At 46.2% G+C, this 21,689-nt stretch overlaps 1 protein-coding gene across 1 annotated transcript in view; it reads left to right on the top strand.

The window, feature by feature from the left end:
* The window catches only part of LOC122705646 (death-associated protein kinase 2-like), a 122,044-nt gene that overhangs the window by 21,917 nt on the left and 78,438 nt on the right, over window positions 1-21,689 (top strand). Inside the window, exon 3 of the mRNA XM_043921072.1 lies at window positions 4,678-4,775. Within this exon, the coding sequence (XP_043777007.1) occupies window positions 4,678-4,775 (98 nt within the window). The remainder of the gene's footprint in view (window positions 1-4,677; window positions 4,776-21,689) is intronic.

Here is a 21,689-nt window from a genome sequence, read left to right as displayed (position 1 = left end):
GTGGTTTCATCTTTTGCGGGTCAGAAATGTCCCTGTGCTTCTGGGTCCTAGGTGGTGACTAATTCCACCTGAAAATGTCTCTCCTTTAGTGTCATGTCTCTAAACTGGTAATATGCAAATTCATCTTGGGGAGCAATGGTAGGAAGGGGCTTTAAGTTAATAGCTGTTTTAACCTGATGAGCTTTCTGAGCAGCAGTCTTGAGAAGGACAGCTGGGACACTGCATTTAAATCAAACATGTTGGAGTACCTGCTGTGTACCAGCTCCCACAAGGGGGTAGAGGTGAGAATGTCACAACTCTTGCCCTCATGAAGCTCCAATAGGCAGGAGGGAAGGAATTCATATTTGTTGGAACCATCCAGGGACTATTAAAACCACTTTAGGGAGGGGGGATCGGGATGGGGAATACTTGTAAATCCATGGCTGATTCATGTCAATGTATGACAAAAACCACTACAATATTGTAAAGTAATTAGCCTCCAACTAATAAAAATAAATGAAAAAAAAAAGCACTTTGCATATGTTATCTCATTTGTCCCATAAAGCAGATATTAGACTCATTTTTAATTATTTAAAATTTTTATTGCACACAAAATAAGGGTACGTATATACATCAAGAAACAGCATTGGCAGCACTCAAAAAACTCCTTGTGTCCCCTTCCAGGCACAATCTCTGACCCAGGCGTGACCACTATTCTAACTTCTAGCACCATGGTTTTGTTTTACCTAAAAGAGAATCACACAGTCTGTAGTCTTTTGTGTCTGTTTTCTTTCCTTCAACACTATGTTTGTGAGTTTCATCCATATTGTTGCAGGCAATAGTAGTTTATTTATTCTTATTGTTATATAATAATTTCATTGTATGGGTATATCTCTATCCATTCTTCACTTGATAGCTATTTGGGTTGTTTGCAATTTTTAGATATTACTAATAGAGCAGCTGTGAATGTTCTAATGTGGACCATTTTGGAAACCATCTACATGCATTTCTCTTAAGGATGTCCATAGATACTGCCCAAGAGTTTTACAAAGTAGTTGTCCTAGGGAATCCTCTCCTAAGCAATGTTTGAGAGTTCTCCAAATATTCACTAACACTAGGCATTGTCTGGACTCATTCTCTTTCTTTTCTTTTTTTAAAAAAATATTGATTTGGCTGTGTCGGGTCTTAGTTGTGGCACTCAAGATCTTTAGTTGTGGCATGTAGACTCTTAGTTGCAGCATATGGGATCTAGTTCCCTGATTAGGGATGGAACCCAGGCCCCCAGCATTGGGAGTGTAGAGTCTTAGCCACCGGACCGCCAGGGAAGTCTCTAGACTCATTTTCTATGTAAGTAATTTGAAGCTCAGAAAAGTTGTACCGTGCTGTGTGTGCTAGTAGGCGGCAGAGCTGGGATTCAAACCCAGGCCTGTATGCCTGTGCAGTCTGTGCTTTCTCCCTTTGGGTTACACATTGACATAGATTATGATATGAACCAGACCATGGTAAACTCTAACCCTAAAAATCTGTAAAGAGGCCTCTGTGAGAATTTAAAGAGAAGAAGAATTTTTCATCTGTTTTGTAAGGAAAAGAGTCATGGAGGCTCATAGAGATGGTAACATTTGAGCCTGGCTTTGCAGGAAGGGAAGAGTTTTACTTGGAGGGCTCTCCAGGTGCCCTCCCCCCATCCATCCCTTCTGCCATGAAAAGGGCCCAACTTGAGCTGGGGTGTAGCAGGGGTGAAAGTTTTGGAGGACTGGGAAAAGTCTACTTGGGGCTATAGTAGAGGATTTGTGGGGGAGGGGCCTATGCCGAAATGGTGAGTTGGGGCCAAACTGGTGGGCCTAGTTTGAGCTTAGTTGGCTCCCAAGGCCCCCATTTCGGGTCACCCAGGATGTGAGCACAGGGCAGGGGCTCCTGGTGGAGCTGGGCAGGCGGGACAGTTTCAAATCCAGCTCAGCTCCTGATAGCAAATGCAGCTGGCCTCTAGCCAAGGAGGATCTTAGCTGTTCTTGGGACCACTCTCAGGGTATCTGCCAACATAATTTTTTTGAAGTTTTCTGCTTTCATCTAGCTGTGGGCAATTAGTAGCCACTCCTACCTCCACCCCCAGGATCCGGCTCAAATGGTTTGTTTGGAAGTGTTTTTGCAGCAAAAAGAAGCTGAGAGATAGCAGTCCTGCCACCCTCTGCCTAGTCTTAGGAACCTTGCCAGGACGGGGGTGGGGGTGAGGGGAGCCGAGCTTTTGATCTGGTCAAGCCAAACTTGCCAGAATCCCAGTTCCTTTTCCTCAGAAGGGAACAGAATTGGTCTCAGTGGCTTTGGGAAGCAGAAACACAATAACCTGGGGATGAGTCAAACAACAATAGAAATAGTCATCCTTCTTATTTGCCCAGCAGTTTATGTCTTTATCACAGTGGATCCTCACCTGCATGTGTGAAGTAGGTGATACAGATGCTTTCACCCCAGGTTACAGAGAAGGGGGACTGAGTCCCAGACAGGGAGCCAGACTGCTATGGGTCTTGTGACTGATACACACTCAGACTAGCCGAGGACTGGGGATCCTGCTCCTTTCAGGATTCTGTACTTGGCAGGCCCTGGCTGAGCAGAGTGAAGACCAAGACATTAGGAGGCTCTGTGATGGACAGGCAGGAGGAGATTGGCAGGTGACCCTGAGAGTAAGACGTGGGAGCCAGGCCAGTTCCACCTGGAGGTCTTCAGGGATATGTGTGCCTCGGTGGAAGGGAGAGAGGCAGGTGGCATCTTGGTACCAGAACTCTGGTTTGTAGGGGACAGAGGAAAGAGGCTGAAATATAGGTATCACCTGAGAGTTAGGACAACTCCAGCCACTTGGCACTGATGAGACGTGCCCTTATGTAATGGTGCCTCCACCCAGCGTGGTGAAAACAGTATTTTGGGGCTCACAGGGCCTGGGCGTGGTTGGTATCTGGTTGGCAGAAAAAAAGCTGCCAGTGCCAGACAAAATGAACTCTGAGAGCCCTTTGCTAATGACTCTTGCTAATGACTCCCCAGGTAGCTGTTTTTAAAATTTATTCTTATTTTTATTGGAGTATAATTGCTTTACAATGTTGTGGTAGTTTCTACTGTACGGCAAAGTGAATCAACTATATGTATACATAAATCTCGTCTTTTTTGGATTTCCTTCTCATTTAGATCACCACAGAGCATTGAGTGGAGTTCCCTGTGCTATACAGTCGGTTTTCGTTAATTATTTATTTTACATAAACTATCAATAATGTATATATGTCAATCCCAATCTCCCAATTAATCCCATCCCCCGCTTCCAGTTGGTATCCATGTATTTGTTGTCTACTTCTGTGCCTCTGTTTCTGCTTTGTAAATAAGATAGTCTACCATTTTTTTTCAGATTCCACACACATATATGTGTTAATAGACAAAATGTGTTTTTCTGACTTCCTTCACTCTGTATGACGGTCTCTGTGTCCATCTACATCTCTAAAAATGACCCAGTTCCATTTCTTCTTATGGCTGGGTAATATTCCATTGTGTATATGTATTCATGGGTAGCTGGTTTTATCTTTATGTTGTGCTTACTGTATCCTGGGCCCTGCCCTTAGGGTGCTATCCAGCGTGGCACGTGGCTGTCCCAGGACTAGTGGGCTCCCTGGGGCAGGAGGACCCCAGGGGAGGATGCAGACGGCCTCTTCTGTGGAGTGGTGATGCTCTGCGTGGCTCAGCGTTGTCCTGAGGTTCTCACTAAGGTGCACTGGACAGGCCGAGTTAGCGCCGCATTACAGACAAGGAAACAGGCCTCCCGCTGACAGGAGATGAAGTCACACAGCTAGTTGTGGGCAGAATTGCAGCTAGAACCTCAGGTTTCTGACTCCTGGTGCCTATTGTTATTTGTCACACCTCCTCCCCAATCTTTCCCTTAGGGCGATGAGTGAACTGCAAATCAGTTCAGACTTGAAATTGGGTGGCACAGCCCCTGAGGGAGTTGAGGTCATGATAATCCCTTACCTTTCTACTGCGGTTTGTAGTTTATAAAATAATATCCTGATTTGCAGTGGTTTTTACAGTATTAACCCCTTTTGCAGATGAGGAAGTTAAGACTGTGCAGTTTAAATGACTTAGGCAAAAGTGGGACTTGAACCTGAAACTTTTTTTAAATTATTTTTTTAGCTTTATTGAATTATAATTGACATATAACATTCTAAGATATTTAAAATGTACATCATGGTGATCTGATACACTTATATATAGTGAAAGTATTCCCCTCGTCTAGATAATTAACAAGTTTATCACCTCATGCACATTTATCCTTTTTTTTTTTTTGGTAAGAACATTTGTTTTCCTCTTTCAGGAAGTTTCACTTATTCTGACTCAAAACTGGGCTCTTTTTTTCCTGCATCACAGATGCCTCTTTTCTTAGTAGACCTGAATTTCGTGAGAACAAATTGCCCAATTTGCCCATGGCTCTGTTTTCTCTGAACATGTTCAGAGCAGATCTGTCTCCTTAACAAACTTGGATTAATATAAATCAAGTAAGAATCATACATCATTGATCACAGGTCCTGAGGAAAGGCTCGATCAAGCCTGTTCTTGAGGAATGAGGGCTGTGAGTTACCCTTTGATTTTTAGCCATTTACGTTGGGGCCTAGAGTCAGACTGGTACCAATGGACACATCTGTCCTAACCTCTGGATTTCTCCTGTTTCAGGGCTGTACGCTCCAGGCCTCGATGAAGAGCCCAAACATGGAGACGTTCAAGCAGCAGAAGGTGGAGGACTTTTATGACATCGGGGAGGAGCTGGGGAGGTAAGTGGCTGTGAGAGTTGTACTGATCGGTAGATCTTACAGGTCACAGGCTTGTCACAAGGCTTGTGGAAATCTTTACAAACGATCCAGAGGGTGATTCCTTGTCCTGCGCACCTCTGCAAGTAATCTTCTCTCTGGATATAAAGACTTGCAGCAGAAGGGACTAGAATTATTGAGTTCCATGTTTTCAGTATAACCCGACTGACAGTTATGGCGAATCTAAATGACTCTTGTTTTATCTGTTGCTTTGCTCCCAAAGCCCTCCCCAGGCTCTGGCCTGAGATCTGACTCGTTGGTTCTTTTCTGAAACCCACTTGGGATTCTCCATGGCTCTCGGGTTTTGTTCTGTAAACTCAGAGCCTGAATAGAAGGTGAAATCATCTTCCTGAAAAAAGCTTTGCATCGAGTGACAAGCCATGCAAGCCTGGTCGTGAAGCTTCGTCGGATCTGAGTTATTGGGTGCATTTTCAGGTTTGCTAAACCCACAAAACGGACAGGGATAAGCTCAGATCTGAAAGTAATTACTGTCTGGAGAGAAATGAAGATTTTCTGAAGCTCTTTCCTTGTCTCTCATTTATACAAAGCTAGTATCCGGGTGGTGTTTTAATGATTACAGAATACCAGTCTTGGAGTTTGGGTCTCTTAACAATTCATGAAATGGGAATAATTTTTACTCTTGTTTTTCATGAGGAAACTGTGTTCTAAAGAGTTTAAGAAAGTTGCTGGAAGTTGCTCAGCCAGCAAGGGGTATGGCCAAGGTCTGTCCAGTCCAGTCTGTACCTGCATACCCGTCATGTTCTCTGATGCACATGGTTCTTGCACACTCACATGTGCTCATAGTACACCCAGCCCCATCCCTCCACACACCCAGCAGAGTAAAAACCGGGGGGTTCAGGGACTTCACTGAATCCGTGGTGTGAACAGGAGCCTTTCCCTTTAAAGAGCTCTTGTGTCAGGACTCATTGTTTTACTTCCTTTTATCTTTCTTTCTTTATTTTTTGCAAATATATGTATATATTTACTTCCTTTTATTTTAAGCATTAGGATCACATTGAATTTATGTTAGTGTTTTACCACAATTTAAAAAAAAATTTTGGCCATACCGTGTGGCCTTTGAGATCTTAGTTCCCCAGCCAGGGATCAAACCCACACCCCCTGCAGTGGAAGCACAGAGTCTTAACCCCTGGACCACCAGGGAAGTCCACTACAGCTTTGAATATTACATCTTAATGTATTATACAGGTTTGCTCATGTCATTAAATATCTTAATGCAATTTTACATTCCCTTGTACATGCATGCCTCAATTATTCAGCCTTTTCCCCTACTTTAAAAAATAGGCAGTTTCCATTTTTAAAAATTTTCATTACTAAAGTTGCAATGAACATCTCTTAGCAGAAATTTCTGATCCTGTTTTTGATTGTTTCCTTAAGATGGATAACTAGAAGCTGGGTCACTGGGTACTTTTATTTTTGAAGAAAAACTACAAAAAGACTACCAGAGGAGCCTTAGTCAGGGAAGAATAGAAAGTGCAGTTACAGGAGTTCCCTGGTGGTCCAGTGGTTAGGACTTGGCACTTTCACTGTCGGGCCTGGGTTCAGCTCCTGGTAGGGGAACTAAGATCTAAGATCCAGCAAGACACGCGGCGTGGCCAAAAAAGAAAAAAGAAAGTGCGCTTCAAGTTCAGGAAGTGCTTGTCCTGGCTGACTGCCTAGGTCAGGGAGCAAGTGTCTACAGAGACCCCCGAAGGGGAGATTCCTCAGCATTCTGTCTGAACCGCTGCCCCTGGCAGTCCAGAACCTGGGAAGGGCTGGGGAGAGGCTGAAGGGCAGTCACCTGGACTCTGCCTCTGAGTGGGAAGCGAGGTTCTCTTTGACTTGGGTGCTTCTCCTGACTTGTGATGTCAGGGAGAAAGTGACCCCTCAGCAACAGACCCTGGAAGGCCCTTCCAGTGTCTTCTTAAATTTAATTTTCAAAACTTTTGGGCATGCCACAAGGCATGTAGGATCTTAGTTCCCTGAGCAGGGATCGAACCCTCACCCCCTATGTTGGAAACTGAAAGACTTAACCACTGGACCACGAGGGAAGTCACCTTATTGTTCAGTCGCCCGGTTGTGTCCAATTCTTTGTAACCCTATGGACTGCAGCACACCAGGCTTCCCTGTCCTTCACCATCTCCTGGGAGTTGTTCAAATTCATGTCCATTGAGTCAGTGATGCCATCCAACCATCTCATCCTCTATTCCTTCTCCTCCTATCTTCAGTCTTTCCCAGCATCAGTGTCTTTTCCAGTCAGTTGGCTCTTCACATCAGGTGGCCCAAGTATTGGAGCTTCAGCTTCAGCATCAGTCCTTCCAATGAGTATTCAGAATTGATCTCCTTTAGGATTCACTGGTTTGATCTGCTTGCAGTCCAAGCAACTCTCAAGAATCTTCTCCAACACCACTATTTGAAAGCATCAGTTCTTCAGTACTCAGCCTTCTTTATGGTCCAACTCTCATATCCATACATGACTACTGGAAAGCTATGACTATACAGACCTTTATTGGCAAAGTGATGTCTCTGCTTTTTAATATGCAGACCTTTTAATGTGATGTCTCTGCATATTCAGCTGTCTAGGTTTGTCATAAGTTTTCACCCCCCTACAATGGAAGCTCAAAGACTTAAACCACTGGGCCACTGGGGGAGTCCTCCACAGTGGCTTTTGATTCGATGGCCTTGTGTTGGCCACATCCTGTGTGTGGGTGCTCCAGGTACAGAGATGAGCATGCCACAGGGAGTCTTTGGCCCTGGAGCTCCAGCCTGGCCGTGGCTGTGGGCACAACAAGGGCAGTGTTGACTGGGATTATCTCGGTTGGGCTGAGAACTGAGAAGTCAGGATGGGTTGTTGATGTTGGGCTCTGAAGAAGGAAGTAGCAGCAGTTTCCTGTGGAATTCATCTATCATTCCTTCTTAGTTCTGTCTCTCCCTGACTCTGTACATCAGAGATATTAGAACTGGAAGAGACCTCATGTTTCTGGGCTACTACAACAGGGTGTGAAGGCCACATGTACCTCACGGCCTGGGGAGCCTTGGAGGACCACTGCCCCCTACCCGACACACAACCTGAAACTTTCCTTAGACGCTAGCTGGACACAGGGCAAGTGAAAGACAGCAGAGGCCTAAGGCATTTTGCATGGCTTGCTGTCCTAGGATTTGTGGTCTAGAGGTCAGGTGAGATGGAAGGCCTGTAGAGGTCTTTCTTCCAAGCCCCTCATCTGACCGTTGAGGAAACGAGGCTCAGAGAGAGGAAAGGATGTTGCCTGAGGCCGTAAACAGGCTGGAACTAGAGCTGCTAAGAGGGGTAGCCCTATCTGTCTTTCTTCCCCTCTTCTTCACGGGCTCACTGTGTGCCAGGCATTGTCTGAAGCAGTGACGAAATAGCCATTCCTGTCCCCCAGTGGCTTATGTTCCGTTGGTGGAGGAAGACACTGAACACATGATGGAGGGGTTGCAAAAGGACACATCGCTCCAGAGTGCATGGTGGGCTGTGAAAGGACAGAGTGGGCCACACTGAGAATGGGGAGCATAGTTGGGACTGGGTGGTCAGGGGAGGCTGCTCTGAGGAAGTGGCAGAGGATAAGTGTGCAGGCAGGGAAAACAGCCTGGACACAGGCCCTGAGGTGGGGAGAGCCTGGGCCCTGAGTTTCTGGCCGGAGGCCTGTGTGGCCATGGAACATGAGCTGGGACCGGCAGTGCTAGCTGAGGTTGGATATGCAATTAGAGGCCAGTCTGCAAGCTTCCTGCCAACATGGACAGTTTGAGGTTTGTGTGCTTCCTAGCTGTGCAACCTTAGAACAACTTCCTTGATCTCTCTGACCCTGAGTTTTTTGGGTTTTGTTTTTTTTACCCATAAGATAGAAATAGTAACAGTAGCTACCTCATGAATATAGGGGTGAAATGGGATGCTGAGTCTGCAGGGTTCCTCACAGAGCTGGGTACTAGGTGTTGAATGAACACCTAGTAGGGCTTCTGCCTTTGAACTTAAACTGCCTTTAAGTTTGAATGTCAAGATGCCGTCTCCCACCTCTGGACCCCCTGGGAGGACAGTGGGGGTCTCCCAGGAGGAATAGCAGTAGGGGTTGTTCTTACATTTGGGAGGAACAGTGTGTAAACCTTCTTCAGCTCTCTGCCCTTGCCTAGACTCAGGGCTGTTTCACTGATTTTTGTTGTTCAGTTGCTCAGTTGTGTCTGACTGTTTGCAACCTCATGGACTGCAGCATGCCAGGCCTCCCTGTCCTTCACCATCTCCTGGAGTTTGGCCAAGTTCATGTCCATTGCATCAGTGATGCCATCCAGCCATCTCATCTTCTGATGCCCTCATCTCCCTCTGCCCTCAATCTTTCCAAAAATCAGGGACTTTTCCAATGAGTCATCCATTTGCATCAGATGACCAAAAATTGGAGCTTCAGCTTCAGCATTAGTCCTTTCAGTGAATATTCAGGTTAGCTCCTCATTAAGTCCTTACCATGCAAAAATGAAAATGAGTGAGAGTTGCTTTTCATTTTTTACCTGTAATGACAGGTGGAGCTCACAGTCACCATGTTGAATGAAGGAAGGCAGACCCAGAAGAGTCATACTATATCATCCCATTGGTGTCAAGTTCAAGACAGGAAGAATGAATCCCTGGTGCTAGAGATCAGAATAGTGGTTATTCTTGAGGGACCAGTGGCTGAAAGGGGACATGGGAGGGACTTCTGTGGGGAGGCTATTGTTGTGTTTCTTGATCCCGGTGCCTATTTCACTGATGTGTTCATTTCATGCATATAGTTAGGCCATACTTGTATATGTACATTTTCCCATATGTATATGTATCTGAACTGAAGCCTTGTTTTAACAAGGAATCTTTAACTGCACTCCCTGCCCTTGTCTGGCCCCTGAAGTGCATGTTTCTGATGCCTCTGGAAGGTTAGTCTGGGTGTATATCAGCCACGAAACCCATAGCTCTCTGGTACCCTGTCTGGAACTCAGTCCCCCTCATCTGTAACCTGGGGTGAAAGCATCTGTATCACCTACTTCACACATGCAGGTGAGGATCCACTGTGATAAAGACATAAACTGCTGGGCAAATAAGAAGGATGACTATTTCTATTGTTGTTTGACTCATCCCCAGGTCATTGTGTTTCTGCTTCCCACAGCCACTGAGACCAATTCTGTTCCCTTCTGAGGAAAAGGAACTGGGATTCTGGCAAGTTTGGCTTGGCCAGATCAAAAGCTCGGTTCCCCTTACCCCACTCCCATCCTGGCAAAGTTCCTGAGACTAGGCAGCGGTATGCCCTTATCTTAAAAAGAAGACAACATCTGTGAGAAAAGCTGAAGAATCCAGCTTTGGATCTGGATCTGGCCTGAGAGTCCTGGGCATGGCTGGGGCCTGTCTGGCCCTGCACACCTCACTTGATTTTCTGGCTCACATTCTGGCACCAGCCTACTGGGGATGCTGGAGGTGGCTGGCTGTTTCTGGGAGCAGTTGGAGAAATGCTGGCCTGCAGTTTCCGGTCTCTCCCAGCCTGGGTAGCCACTGTAGGGTAGAGCGGGGCTCATGAAGAGAAACCCATCTAACTCCTCGTCAGATAGATGAGGCTAAGACTAGAAAGGGGAAGTGGCTTGTCCAAGGTCACATGGTGAACGGGTGATAGACTGTTAGGGTCCTTTAGTAGACCAGAACCTGGCGGTCCAGAGTAGACAATAAGAAAGCGAAAGATGGAAAGAGGCTAATAGTCCCTGGGTTACACAGCCAGCCTTTGCGCTCCAGGGAATCAGCCAGAAATAGAGAGATAGAGAGAGAGAGAAGGACACAGGGACCCAAGTCTCTGGTGGAGCAAGGGTGCTTTATTGAATTCTGTAAGAGTATATATACCATAATACAAGGTAGCCTCTTCAGATAAAGATCAAGAGACCAGACTTCACAAGTTACCAAGGAAACAAGGAGCAATAGAGGCCATAAGGCCAAAAGGCGATCCATATCAAAGTGAAGTGAAGTGAAGGGATTCAGTCGAGTCCGACTCTTTTGTGACGCCATGGACTGTAGACCAACAGGCTCCTCCGTCCATGGGATTTTCCAGGCAAGAGTACTGGAGTGGGTTGCCATTTCCTTCTCCAGAATATCAAAAGAGGGTCATAAATAATCCCTCTCACCAAATGGAAAAGCTAATGAAGGAAATCCTATGCAAGCATCCTATCTCTAAGATCTCAGTCCTGTGAGCGGCTTGCCTGCTCCTCTCACCCCTGACAGGGACTAATAAGGAACAGAGGGCTCAAGGGAGAGAGAAAACAGCACACAGGAATCCTCCTGTTAAACATTCCCTGACAATAGACGAGGGTGGAAACTGGTGATCTGACTCCTCTACAGCTCTGGCCACCACACTATAAGGACCCACAAAACACAGACTTATTTTTTCTTTAATTTGAATGCTTTTGGGAAGGGGGGGCATTATTTGGTAGGATAGTCTTTTTTGTTTGACCTTGGGGACAGGTAGCAGAGTCAGAAGGGAAGGTATTTGGGAAGGATTAATGTTCCCTGGGAAAGGGCACTGGTGGACAGGGCCAGTGATGACTACTGTGTGTCTAGTGGTACAAGATAATTTAATGTAAGCAGCATAAAATGATCAATGGTTTCTTCTTTTCTATGTTGATATTACTTTTCTTGCTTTATTGCACTGAGTTGGCCAAAAAGTTCTTTTGGGTTCTTCATAAGATGTTACAGAAAAACCCAAATGAGCTTTTTTGGCCAACCCAATATTACTGCATGAACATAAAATCATAAAATGTTACTGTTGAACTGAACCTCAACAAGAATTTAATCCAGATCTCCATTTTATAAACAAGGAAAGTGAGACCCAGAGAGGGGAGGTGATTTGTCCAAAGTCACAGAGCCAGAAATGCAGGAGGTGAAAGAAGATTTTCAGTCCCACTGTGCTAGTTTAAGTAAAACAGAGGAAAACGTCTGTATATGTACATAAAATCAACCTTTATATACAGCCCTCACCTCTCTCAGGGCGCCTACCTGCCCAGTACCCCACTCATCCCATCATCCCCTCCCTGGCTCCCCTGGTGAAGAGAGCGGCCAGAGCCCTGATATATACAGGAGGCTCATGTGTGCCAGGCATGCTGCCAGGCATTTAGCCTGCAGGGTCCCCTTTTATAGGGACAGGAGCCTTTGGCTACGTAAGGAGCCACTCCTCCGAAGCCTCATCCTTTGTCAACAGGCTGAGGAATTCCCTGGGAAAGCTGCGTGCTGGACTTGAGTCTCCTGATGAGATCCTCTATGGTTAAGATCACCCACCTCACATGCATCTTAGCTAGGGCATCTTCTTTTAGGAGAGAAAGAAAAACCTCCAGGAAATACGTAGAGCTCAGGTATATCCAGGCTGGGTTCTCAAGCACAATCTAGCTATAAAACTATAAAAAAAAAAAAATTAGGTATTTGGATTTACCTGTCTCTGTCTTTGGGAAAAGGGTTTCCAAGATGAACTCAGAGGCAAAGGGGCTTTTATTATTTCCTCTTTTTTTTTTTACAAAAGATTTCTTTTTCTTGATGTGTACTGTTTTTAAAAATCCTTATTGAATTTGTTACAATGCTGCTTCTTTGTTACGTTTTGGTTTTTTTGGCCACAACGCCTGTGGGATCTTAGTTCCCTGACCAGGGATGGAAATTTCACCCCACTCATTGAAAGGTGAAGTCTTAAATTAACCATTGGACCCCTGGGGAAGTCCCTATTATATCTTTTCAAATTTAAAGAATTTATTGTAGAAGTGATGCATGGCATATGTCATAAAGTTGTGAAAAGTTAGAGTAAACCTCCATCTGCCCTCCCTCCACGTCTCACATCTGCAGGTAGACTTTGATGGTTATTGTCCTCTGTTGTCTTTCTGAACTTTAAGTAAGGCAAGTGTATATTGACCCGGATGGGGTCATACGACCAGAACAATCTACAACTTGCTTTTCTCAATGAAATACATTGAGTATCTTTTTATAACAGTGTATATAGATCTATGAGATTTATTTTGGGTGAAAGCTTTTTTAAAAAACAATAAAACATTTAAGGAGACTGGTTTAAGCCCATACAAAATTAGCAGCCTTAACCAGTAACTATTTTTATTTCTGGGTCTTACCTTCTAATCTGTCCCTGGCTATTTCTCACGCCCACACATCCTCTCCTCTCTTGTGTCTGCTTGAGGCCCAGAGTTAACATTCCCCCAAGTGCTAAGCTCCTGGGGGCGGGTTGCGGAGACCCAGGGGAGCTGGAGCAGCTCAGGCCCCGGGGTCCCAGAGAGGAGATTAGGCCTATCTGTCACGTGTTTGAACTGAGCTGTCAGCTCCGAAGGCCGGGCCACACCTGCTCTCCTATTCTGAGCGCCCCGACAGTACCGTGCGGAGGCCAGAAGGCCCCACATCTTCTGTGACGTCTCTCTGCTCTTGGCCTTCCCTCCCTCTTGGAGGGAAAATTAAACTTTTCCTTCAAGGTCAAGATCAGATGGTGTCTCAAATACTGTTTGATTCTACTTATACGAGATACCTGTAAAAGTCAGATTCAAAGGATCAGAAAGTACTGTGCTACAGCATGAAGTATATATGCCGTGGTGCGCTTAGTCGTGCGGTCGTGTCTGACTCTTTGCGATAAACATATTCTTTTTCAGGTTCTTTCCACTGTAGGTTATTATAAGGTATTGAATCTAGCTCTCTGTGCTATGCAATAGGACCTTGTTGTTTATCTATGTTATATATAGTAGTGGATACATGTTGTTGTATTTAACCCTCATAGCACCTTGTAAGGTAGTTCCTATTCCCATTTGACAGATGAAGAAGTTCGGCCTCTGAAATGTTAGGTAATTGGCTCAAGAAATACAGACGAGCTACTTCATCAAGGAGAAGCCAAGTGGCAAATTCCACTTCATGCAGCACAGCAAATCTGAGAGAAAGTCAGAAATAAAAGCCAGAAATTTCTCTGGCTGGAGCCCTGTCTAAAGTCCTGGCATGGGGTTCTGGTGCCTCTGATCACACACATGCTTAGATTTCCTTCTGCTAGGAAAGTGAAAGAGACCAACCTAAGTTAAGAGTCTAATGCCCTCATGTCAGTTTCTGTGCCAAGTACTTCTCATCTTCCAGAACAATATGAACTGGATCACACTCCCACTTTACAGATGTGAAAACTGAGGCTCAGAGAACTTTTACAGTGGCAACTGGTCACTCATGCCAAAAAACTTTCTTACTGCTCACACTGAGCATGCTGTGTTGGGCCCAGGAAACTTTCAGCTTGGTTAGTGGCAAGGAAATCTTTTAGGCCATAACAAGCCAGTGGTTTCCAAAAGATGAGTGAGTGTGTGTGGATGAGTATGTGCACATCTGTACTGTAGGTCATTGTCATAGTCCAAAGATTCTCCCCAGATACCCATTGTGTGCTGGGCACTGTGATGGGTAGTGGAGACAGGGCTCAGTCCATGCCCCATAAGAAATTAGGGGGCACAGGGAAAAGCTAATGAAATGGGAGTTACCTGGTGGTCCAGTGGCTAACACTCCACATTGCCAATGCAGGGGGCTCAGATTCGATCCCTCGTCAGGGAACTAGATCCCATGTGCTGCAACTGAAAGATTCCACATGCTGCAACTAAAGATCCCATGGGCGTGCATGTGTGCTCGGTCACTTCAGTCATGCCTGACTCTGTGTGACCCTATGGACAGTGTCCCACCAGGCTCCTCTGTCCATGCAACTCTCCAGGCAAGAATACTAGAGTGGGTTGCCATCTTCTCCTCAAGGGGATCTTCCCAGCCCAGGGATTGAACCTGCATCTCATGCATCTCCTGCATTGCAGGCAGGTTCTTTACAGCTGAGCCACCCTGGAAGCCCAAAGATTCCACATGCCATAACTAAGACCTGGTGCAGCCAAATAAATAAATATTAAAAAAGAAATTAAAAAGCAGAACGAAAGGTTGGAACAGACTATGAGCTGTTCCCCAACAGGGAACCCAAGAGGGACCCCAACCTTGTGCCAAGTGTTCAGTGGAGGAAGCTGTCACCTTAAGTGGGGCGGCTCTGCATGGTCTCATTCTGGAGATGACGCGTAACCACCTCGAGGTCAGGGCTCTGCCAAGTACTGAGAGGCAGCAGGTCCAGGCTTGGGCAGGAAGGCACGTGGAGAGGGTTGAAGGGCTGCGGCTGCCAGGAGGATAGGCAACTGCAGGGGCCCTGGATGACAGGGGCCCTGGAGGAGAGGGAGGTGCCTTTATCACTCATTGTCAGGCAAACAAAGCACAAAGCCACTCAAACAAAGTGGCTGCACTGCTTGGGCTTCACTCAGAAGCCAGCACGTGGAGGGGTGCGCTCACTGAGCTGGTTTGCATGGGAAGCTGTGAGAGCTGGAGGGAGGTTCTGGGTGGAGATACTGAAGCCATCATATACCTGTCATCTACAGGGTGTGCTTTCCTTTCTGCTTATTTATCGTCAGAATGTACATCTTGTGTTGCGTTGTTTTTTGACTCCACACTGATTTATAGATACCTTTCCATGTACCCAGAGTCCATATAGCCTAAAAATTTCTTTGTTTTGAAATAATTTCAACCCTGATAGAAACATTTGCAGAATAACAGAACTCCCATATATCCTTTATCCACACACCAGCTTTTAACATTTTGTTACCTCCTCTCTCGCCCTTTCCTTTCTCCCCCTACTCTCTACTCCTCATCCTGTTCCTTTCCCCTCATTCTCCTTCCTTCCTGCCTCCTTTCCTTCTTCCCTTCTTCCTTTTTGTCTGTCTACCTACCCGCCTGTTGTTTCTGAGCCATTTGAGAATTGAATGCAGGCATTATACCTCTTTACCTTTTATCCTTCATTATGCATCTCCAAAGGATATGGGCCTTCTCTTTCATGACCATATTACAGCTTTCAAGTTCAGAACATTTCACTCCAATATAATGTTTTTCTCTAAACAATCATCCTTGTTCCAATTTTGTCAGTTTTTCCATTTAGAGCAGTTTTTCTCCCTGTAGAATAAGATCCAGTGGCAATCATGTATTGCATCTCCTTGTCATATCACTGTAGCCGTCAGTTTTTCCATTTAGAGCAGTTTTTCTCCCTGTAGAATAAGATCCAGCGGCAATCATGTATTGCATCTCCTTGTCATATCACTGTAGCCTCTTTAATCTGGAACAGTTCCTCAGTTTTGCTTTGACTTTTATGACAAGATAATTTTGAAGAATACTGACCCTTTAGAACAAATAGATACAGTCCACATGTTTTCACTAACTTCATATTAATCTGCTATATAAACATTCCCCATTTACTTAACTCACCCTATTGTTTCTCATAACTAAAAATAAGTGTTTCTATGAATGTATTTGTTGAATTTCCTCTCTCTGCATTATTTCTGCCAAGCCCATTCCCAGGGGTACAATACCAGGTCAAAGGTTGTGACTGATTGATAGTGGTAAAAACTAGAAATACTGAACCTGTTTACTAGGTCACCAGCATATTTCCTTCTGGCTTTGCCAGTACTCTTTCATTCTTTCGGGGTATTTTTGGTAGCTTAAGGGTTTTGTGAAGATACTTAATGTTTTCACTGTGGAGGAATTTAAAGTGGTTGAAGTCTTCTGTGCTTTTCCCTTCATGCCAGATCTTGTTCTCTTTGCTACTTTAACTTTTTTCATGGTGTTTCTATTTCATTTTCATAGATAATTTAATGTTCTGATAGCAACACAAGGTGGGCAAGGCAAATGTAATCATTCCTATTTTAAAAGTGACGAAAATAGGCCCCGTCAGGGCTAGAGACAGAAGTCTCCCCTGGAGGCCGATGGTGTTGCCTTCCTTCTCCCAGAAGTAGAGGGGATTCAAGGTGTTTGGGGGGCCCCAGAACTCCAGCAAAGGGTGTCTCTTCTTTGTCTCCACATTTATTTATTTGTTTACTTACTTATTTAGCTAGCTAGCTAACTAGCTGCACCAGGTCTTAGTTGCAGCATGTGGAATCTTTCAGTTGCACCATGTGGGATCAAGTTCCCTGAGCAGGGATCGAACCTGGGCCCCCTGCATTGGGAGCATGAAGTCTTAGCTGCTGGACCACCAGGGAAGTCCCTGTCTCTACTTTTAGAAGCCGGCTGCAATGATTCTATAAGAAAGCTTTCTGAGAGTTGCTGTTGGGAGAGGCAGTGCTTGGGGAGAGGTGTGTTTTGAGGGCAAAGGAGAGAGTTTGGTTTCCCTGTACTCTCTGTTGCTGGGGAGATCAAGTTGAGGGGTAAGAGCCAAGGCCGGTGGTAGGAGTTAGGGCCTCAGATAACCATCAGGTCAGTAATGCCCCAGGGCTCTGGTAGTGCAGGTGAGAGGTCATGTGAGGGCCTCCCACAGAGAAGTTGCAGCAGCCTTGGGAGTCTCTCTTGTGGACATTCCTCCAGCCCCCAGAGCAGTCTTCAGCCAGGCGTTAGAGCCCAGCTGTACCCTGAAGGGTTCCTACCTTGTGTAGTCCAGGGGGTGAATGGCTAGGACAGCCCTACAGTCCAATCCAGTTTGCCACCTATTTTGAGGGGCCCTGATGCTAAGAATGGGTTTTACAGATGAGCAGTTCCAATAAATTTGTTGTTTGAATGCTAACATTGGACCCCAATTAAACAAAATGTTATCCACCCTCCCCACCAATTTTCATTCTTCTCATTGGAAGACCTATGTAGAAAACAAAACAAAATAGTATAAACTCAATTCTTACCATATTTTGAGCTTGATTAATTTAAATTTTATGGAAATTTCATTTTGTCCTTTGTTATATAATATCCTTGATTTTCACTCTTGGCCCTCAATGCCTAAAATATTTATAGTCAGGCCCCTTGTGGGAAAAGTATGTCTGCTCCTGACCTATTCCAGTGTTGCTTACTTTTTAAGCAGCAAAACTTTTAAAAAGTGGCTTCTTCTGGGGTGGAGGACAGAATAGAAACACATCAAAGTGAAGGTGCAGTTACCGGAGAGGAGGAAGAAGAGGTGAACAGAGGTCCGCCTGCCTTCCTTCCCTGCCCTCTGTCTCACAGCCTGAGAGGAGCCTCCCAGAAGCCCGGTTTCAGAACCACTGTCCACATCCAGCAGTGCTGTTCTGTCCTGTCTGCAGGAGGTGCTGGGGCGGAAGAAGGGAAGAGAGCTCAGGGTACTGGGGACCGCGCATCCGCTCTAGGGCAGGTCCTGCTCTGCTCATGGGACATTACCTAATTTAATCCTCTTGCAGCCCTACAGGGCGGTAGGTGTTTCTCCCATTTTGCAGATGAGGAAACTGAAGGTTGGAGAACCTAACTAACCTGCCGAAGGAAGCGTCAGATCTGGGATTCAAACCCATGACTTCTGACTTCTGGTTCAGTGCTCTCTGTGAGGCACCAAGTTGCCTAGGGTTTTCTTTTTGCCTGTGACTCTCGGGTCCCCTGCAGAGAACAGGGGAGGAGGTGGATACTGTTGTTTCGCGCTTCTGCTGGTTTACAGTGGAATCTGCTGAGAGCCCAGTGCTCACTGCTTCATCCATGTCCATGGCTGGCCCTGCTTCCCCGCCCAACCCCATCCCCTGCTGCCAGCATCTAAGCCTCAAAACCGTATTCTTGAAACCTGAGGTGCTGGCCCCTGGTGGCCTGGCCACAGGGCCCAGAGGGTGATGAATTATCCTCCCCTCTCGGGGGTGAGGCTCATTTGTCAGCCTGGGCACAGGGCCTGCCAACTAAAGAGGAGAACTTGGCTGCTGAGGGTTTGCAGTCTGGTTCTAGGAGGAATTGCTCCTACCTGTTATTTGTTTATTTATTTTTATTTATTTGGCTGCCCTGGGTTCTTAGTTGTGGCATGCAGCCTGTGGGATCTAATTTTCTGACCAGGGATCGAACCCAGGCCCTGTGCATTGGGAGCATGGAGTCTTAGCCACTGGACCACCAGGGAAGTCACTCCTACTGGTCTTTTGGAGGAGACAGGGCAGGGGCAAGAAGTGTGGCTGAGAGGCAGCGGAGGGCCCCAGTAGGAGGACAGGCTTGGAGCAGGAGGCTGACGAGCCCTAGCCCCCGGGCCCAGGTGTGAGCCTGGCTCTGCTGCTGTGGCCCGCTGGACCTCGGGCAGCTTCACTCTGCTGGGCTCCATTCTTTATCCTGAGATGGTCCCTGTTTCACGGGGTTGTTTTCCAGCCTCCTGGGATCTTCTCTTTTACTGTCCAAATAAGAATAATGAGCATTCCAGGGCAACAGGAAATCCTGTTCCTGACCCAGCATTTCTGGGTTTCTCCAGGGAGTGCCCACACCCTCCTTGATGCCTCAGAACCTTGGACTCATGGACCTCTTCCTCCTTCAAGACAAACCAGCACTTCCTCTGTGACCCTCTCAGGCATGGACTCAGGTCCGTTTCCAAGGGCCTGCCTTGTCCCTGAGGCTGGTTGCCGGGTAAACCGAGTTTCATGGAAGGTGTGGGGGTTGTGAGAGGCATTTCTGCACACAGAAGGAAACACCTTAAAAGAGGGGTAACAGTCACCTCTGCTCCTCTGACTCCTGACCTCTGCCACGGTGCTGGGGTCTTCCAGGACCTCAGCCCCAAATCTGCTACTGTCCTTTATACTTACCCCTTAAAAGAGACCCCCTATTCTTTCACATGTAGGAAGTTTAGATTCTTGTTACAACCTCTCCCTGAAAGGGCCCTGGGCATCTCTTTTCTAGAATCAAAGACCCTTTAAAGTTCTTCCCATACAAAAAACCATCTCTGACCAAACCCCTCCCCATGATGGAGTCTTTTGTCTTCCTTATTATGGATAACAGTTCTGAGCAGCTTTCAGAATGACACTTTTCCTGTTCCCTGGCAGAGATATAAGGGGCATATCCTGACATGTGGGAAGTACGCAGCAAATGGTTGCAGATATGGGCAGGATGATGCTAGAAGCCCAGTGGTCTTGTTTTGAAGAGCTCATAGGGAGGAGCTGGGTCAGGCAGCTTCTCCTCTGTTACATCATTTGATCATGAGCCTCCACGTTGGGGTAGGTGGGCAGGTGGGCAGGTCACTGTCCGCATTTTACAGAAAAGGAAACAGAGGCACAAAGACCCAGCCCCTCCTCTTGAGAGCAGGGAGGCCAGTTGGAGTGGAGGTAAGGCTGTGTGTGCACAGGGCCTTGTAAACACAGGTCTAGGTAGCAATCTTGAAAAGATTTTGTAAAGAGATTGTAGAACACACCTTTGGACTCAGCTAAGTCAGCAGTGTTTCCAGAGTTTGCGATTATGAACTTCTTTCTGATGTCTCAGCTGAGCCCTGATGAAAGAGCCTTCCTGGGGTCCACACATGTCTCTGAGATTTCAGCTCCCTGCTGTCAGGAAGCATGCTGAGGCCCTGGCCAAGCCGGTTTGGCTCCACCCTCCCCTCCAACCCCAATGCCCCTGGTTCTCTGTGCTGTTACCTTCCAGGAGGGCCTGTGGTTGGACCATCTCCAGGGCAGCTGAACCACCCCCCTCCAATGCACAGTCAAAAATTTGTTTCTTGGGGGACTTCCTTGGAAGTCAGTGATTAAAACTCGGACTTCCAATGCAGGGGGTGTGGATTTGATCCCTGGTTGAGGAACTATGATCCCACATGCCGTGCAGTAGCATGCCCCCTCCACCACCCCCAACCCCCAAAGAAAATTTAAAAAAAAGAATTGTCTCTCAGACTCCGAAGTTAAACCTGGGTACAAGTCCCAGTTTTACTATTCACTGCCTGTGTGACCTTGGGCAAGTGGCTTTACCTCTCTGAGCCTTGGTTCTCTCATCTCTCAAGTAGAGAACATACCACCTGCCTTATCACCCAGAATTTGAACTTCGATCTCTCCTGACTCTAGAGGATTGAATGAGATTATGACTGAAGTATGTAGCACCATCATTGTCATCTTGGGCAGTACGTCTGAATCACAGAGGAGGTTTAAAACAAGCACACATGTGTACATGCCAGGGATTCAGATCTAGAAGGTCTGGGGTGGGGCTCTGTCAATCCATATTTCTTGAAGTGTCCCAATTTGTGTAGACCGTACACCTGGATCCAAGATCACTTCTTTCAACTTACTTACAAAACAGAAAAAGACTCACAGACTAGAAAACGAACTTATGGTGTCTGGAGGGGAAGGGATCGTTAGGGAGTTTGGGAAGGTCATGTACATGCTGCCATACCCAAAATGGATAACAAACAAGGACCTACTGTGTAGAACAGGGAACTCTGCTCAATGTTATGTGGCAGCCTGGATGAAAGAGGGGTTTGGGGAAGAATGGATTCGTCTATATAGATGGCTGAGTCCCTTTACTATTCACCTGAAACTATCACAACATTGTTAATTGGCTATGTGAAAAGTGAAAGTTAAAGTTGCTCAGTCGTGTCCAACTCTTTGCGACACCATGGACTAAACAGTCCATGGAATTTTCCAGGCCAGAATACTAGAGTGGGTAGCCATTTCCTTCTCCAGGGGATCTTCCCAACCCAGGGATCAAACCCAGGTCTCCCGCATTACAGGCAGATTCTTTATCAGCTGAACCACCAGGGAAGCCCATTAATTGGCTTTTTCCCAATACAAAATTAAAAGTTTAAAGTTTGAAGAAAATAAAAGATCATTTCTTTGAGAATGGTACTTGAGGAACATAGTAAGCTATGGAGATGACTGGGTAAAAAGCTCTGTCTGCCTGGGCCAGTGGTATATCAGCTGAAAGCCAATTGAAGGACCCCTGTCTGAGGCTTGATATAGGTTGTGGAGGGAATGGAAGATGCAGTGGTTCCACAAGCTAATTCCCCTCTGGCTTCTAGGTTCACTTTCTGTTGCAGTGACCACCTTTTGGCATGCCTTCCCTGTGTCATCTGTATCTCACCCGTATATGGAGCCCTGCTCCACTTCCACCCATGCCCAAGTTCTGCTTCCTTCCAGAAACCTATCCTGACTGCTACA

Source organism: Cervus elaphus, chromosome 12 (assembly GCF_910594005.1).
Source record: "Cervus elaphus chromosome 12, mCerEla1.1, whole genome shotgun sequence".
In the NCBI taxonomy this organism is placed as follows: Eukaryota; Metazoa; Chordata; class Mammalia; order Artiodactyla; family Cervidae; genus Cervus; species Cervus elaphus.
The sequence above is the reverse complement of the archived record's forward strand: the minus strand, read 5'-3'. Positions and strand labels throughout refer to the sequence as shown.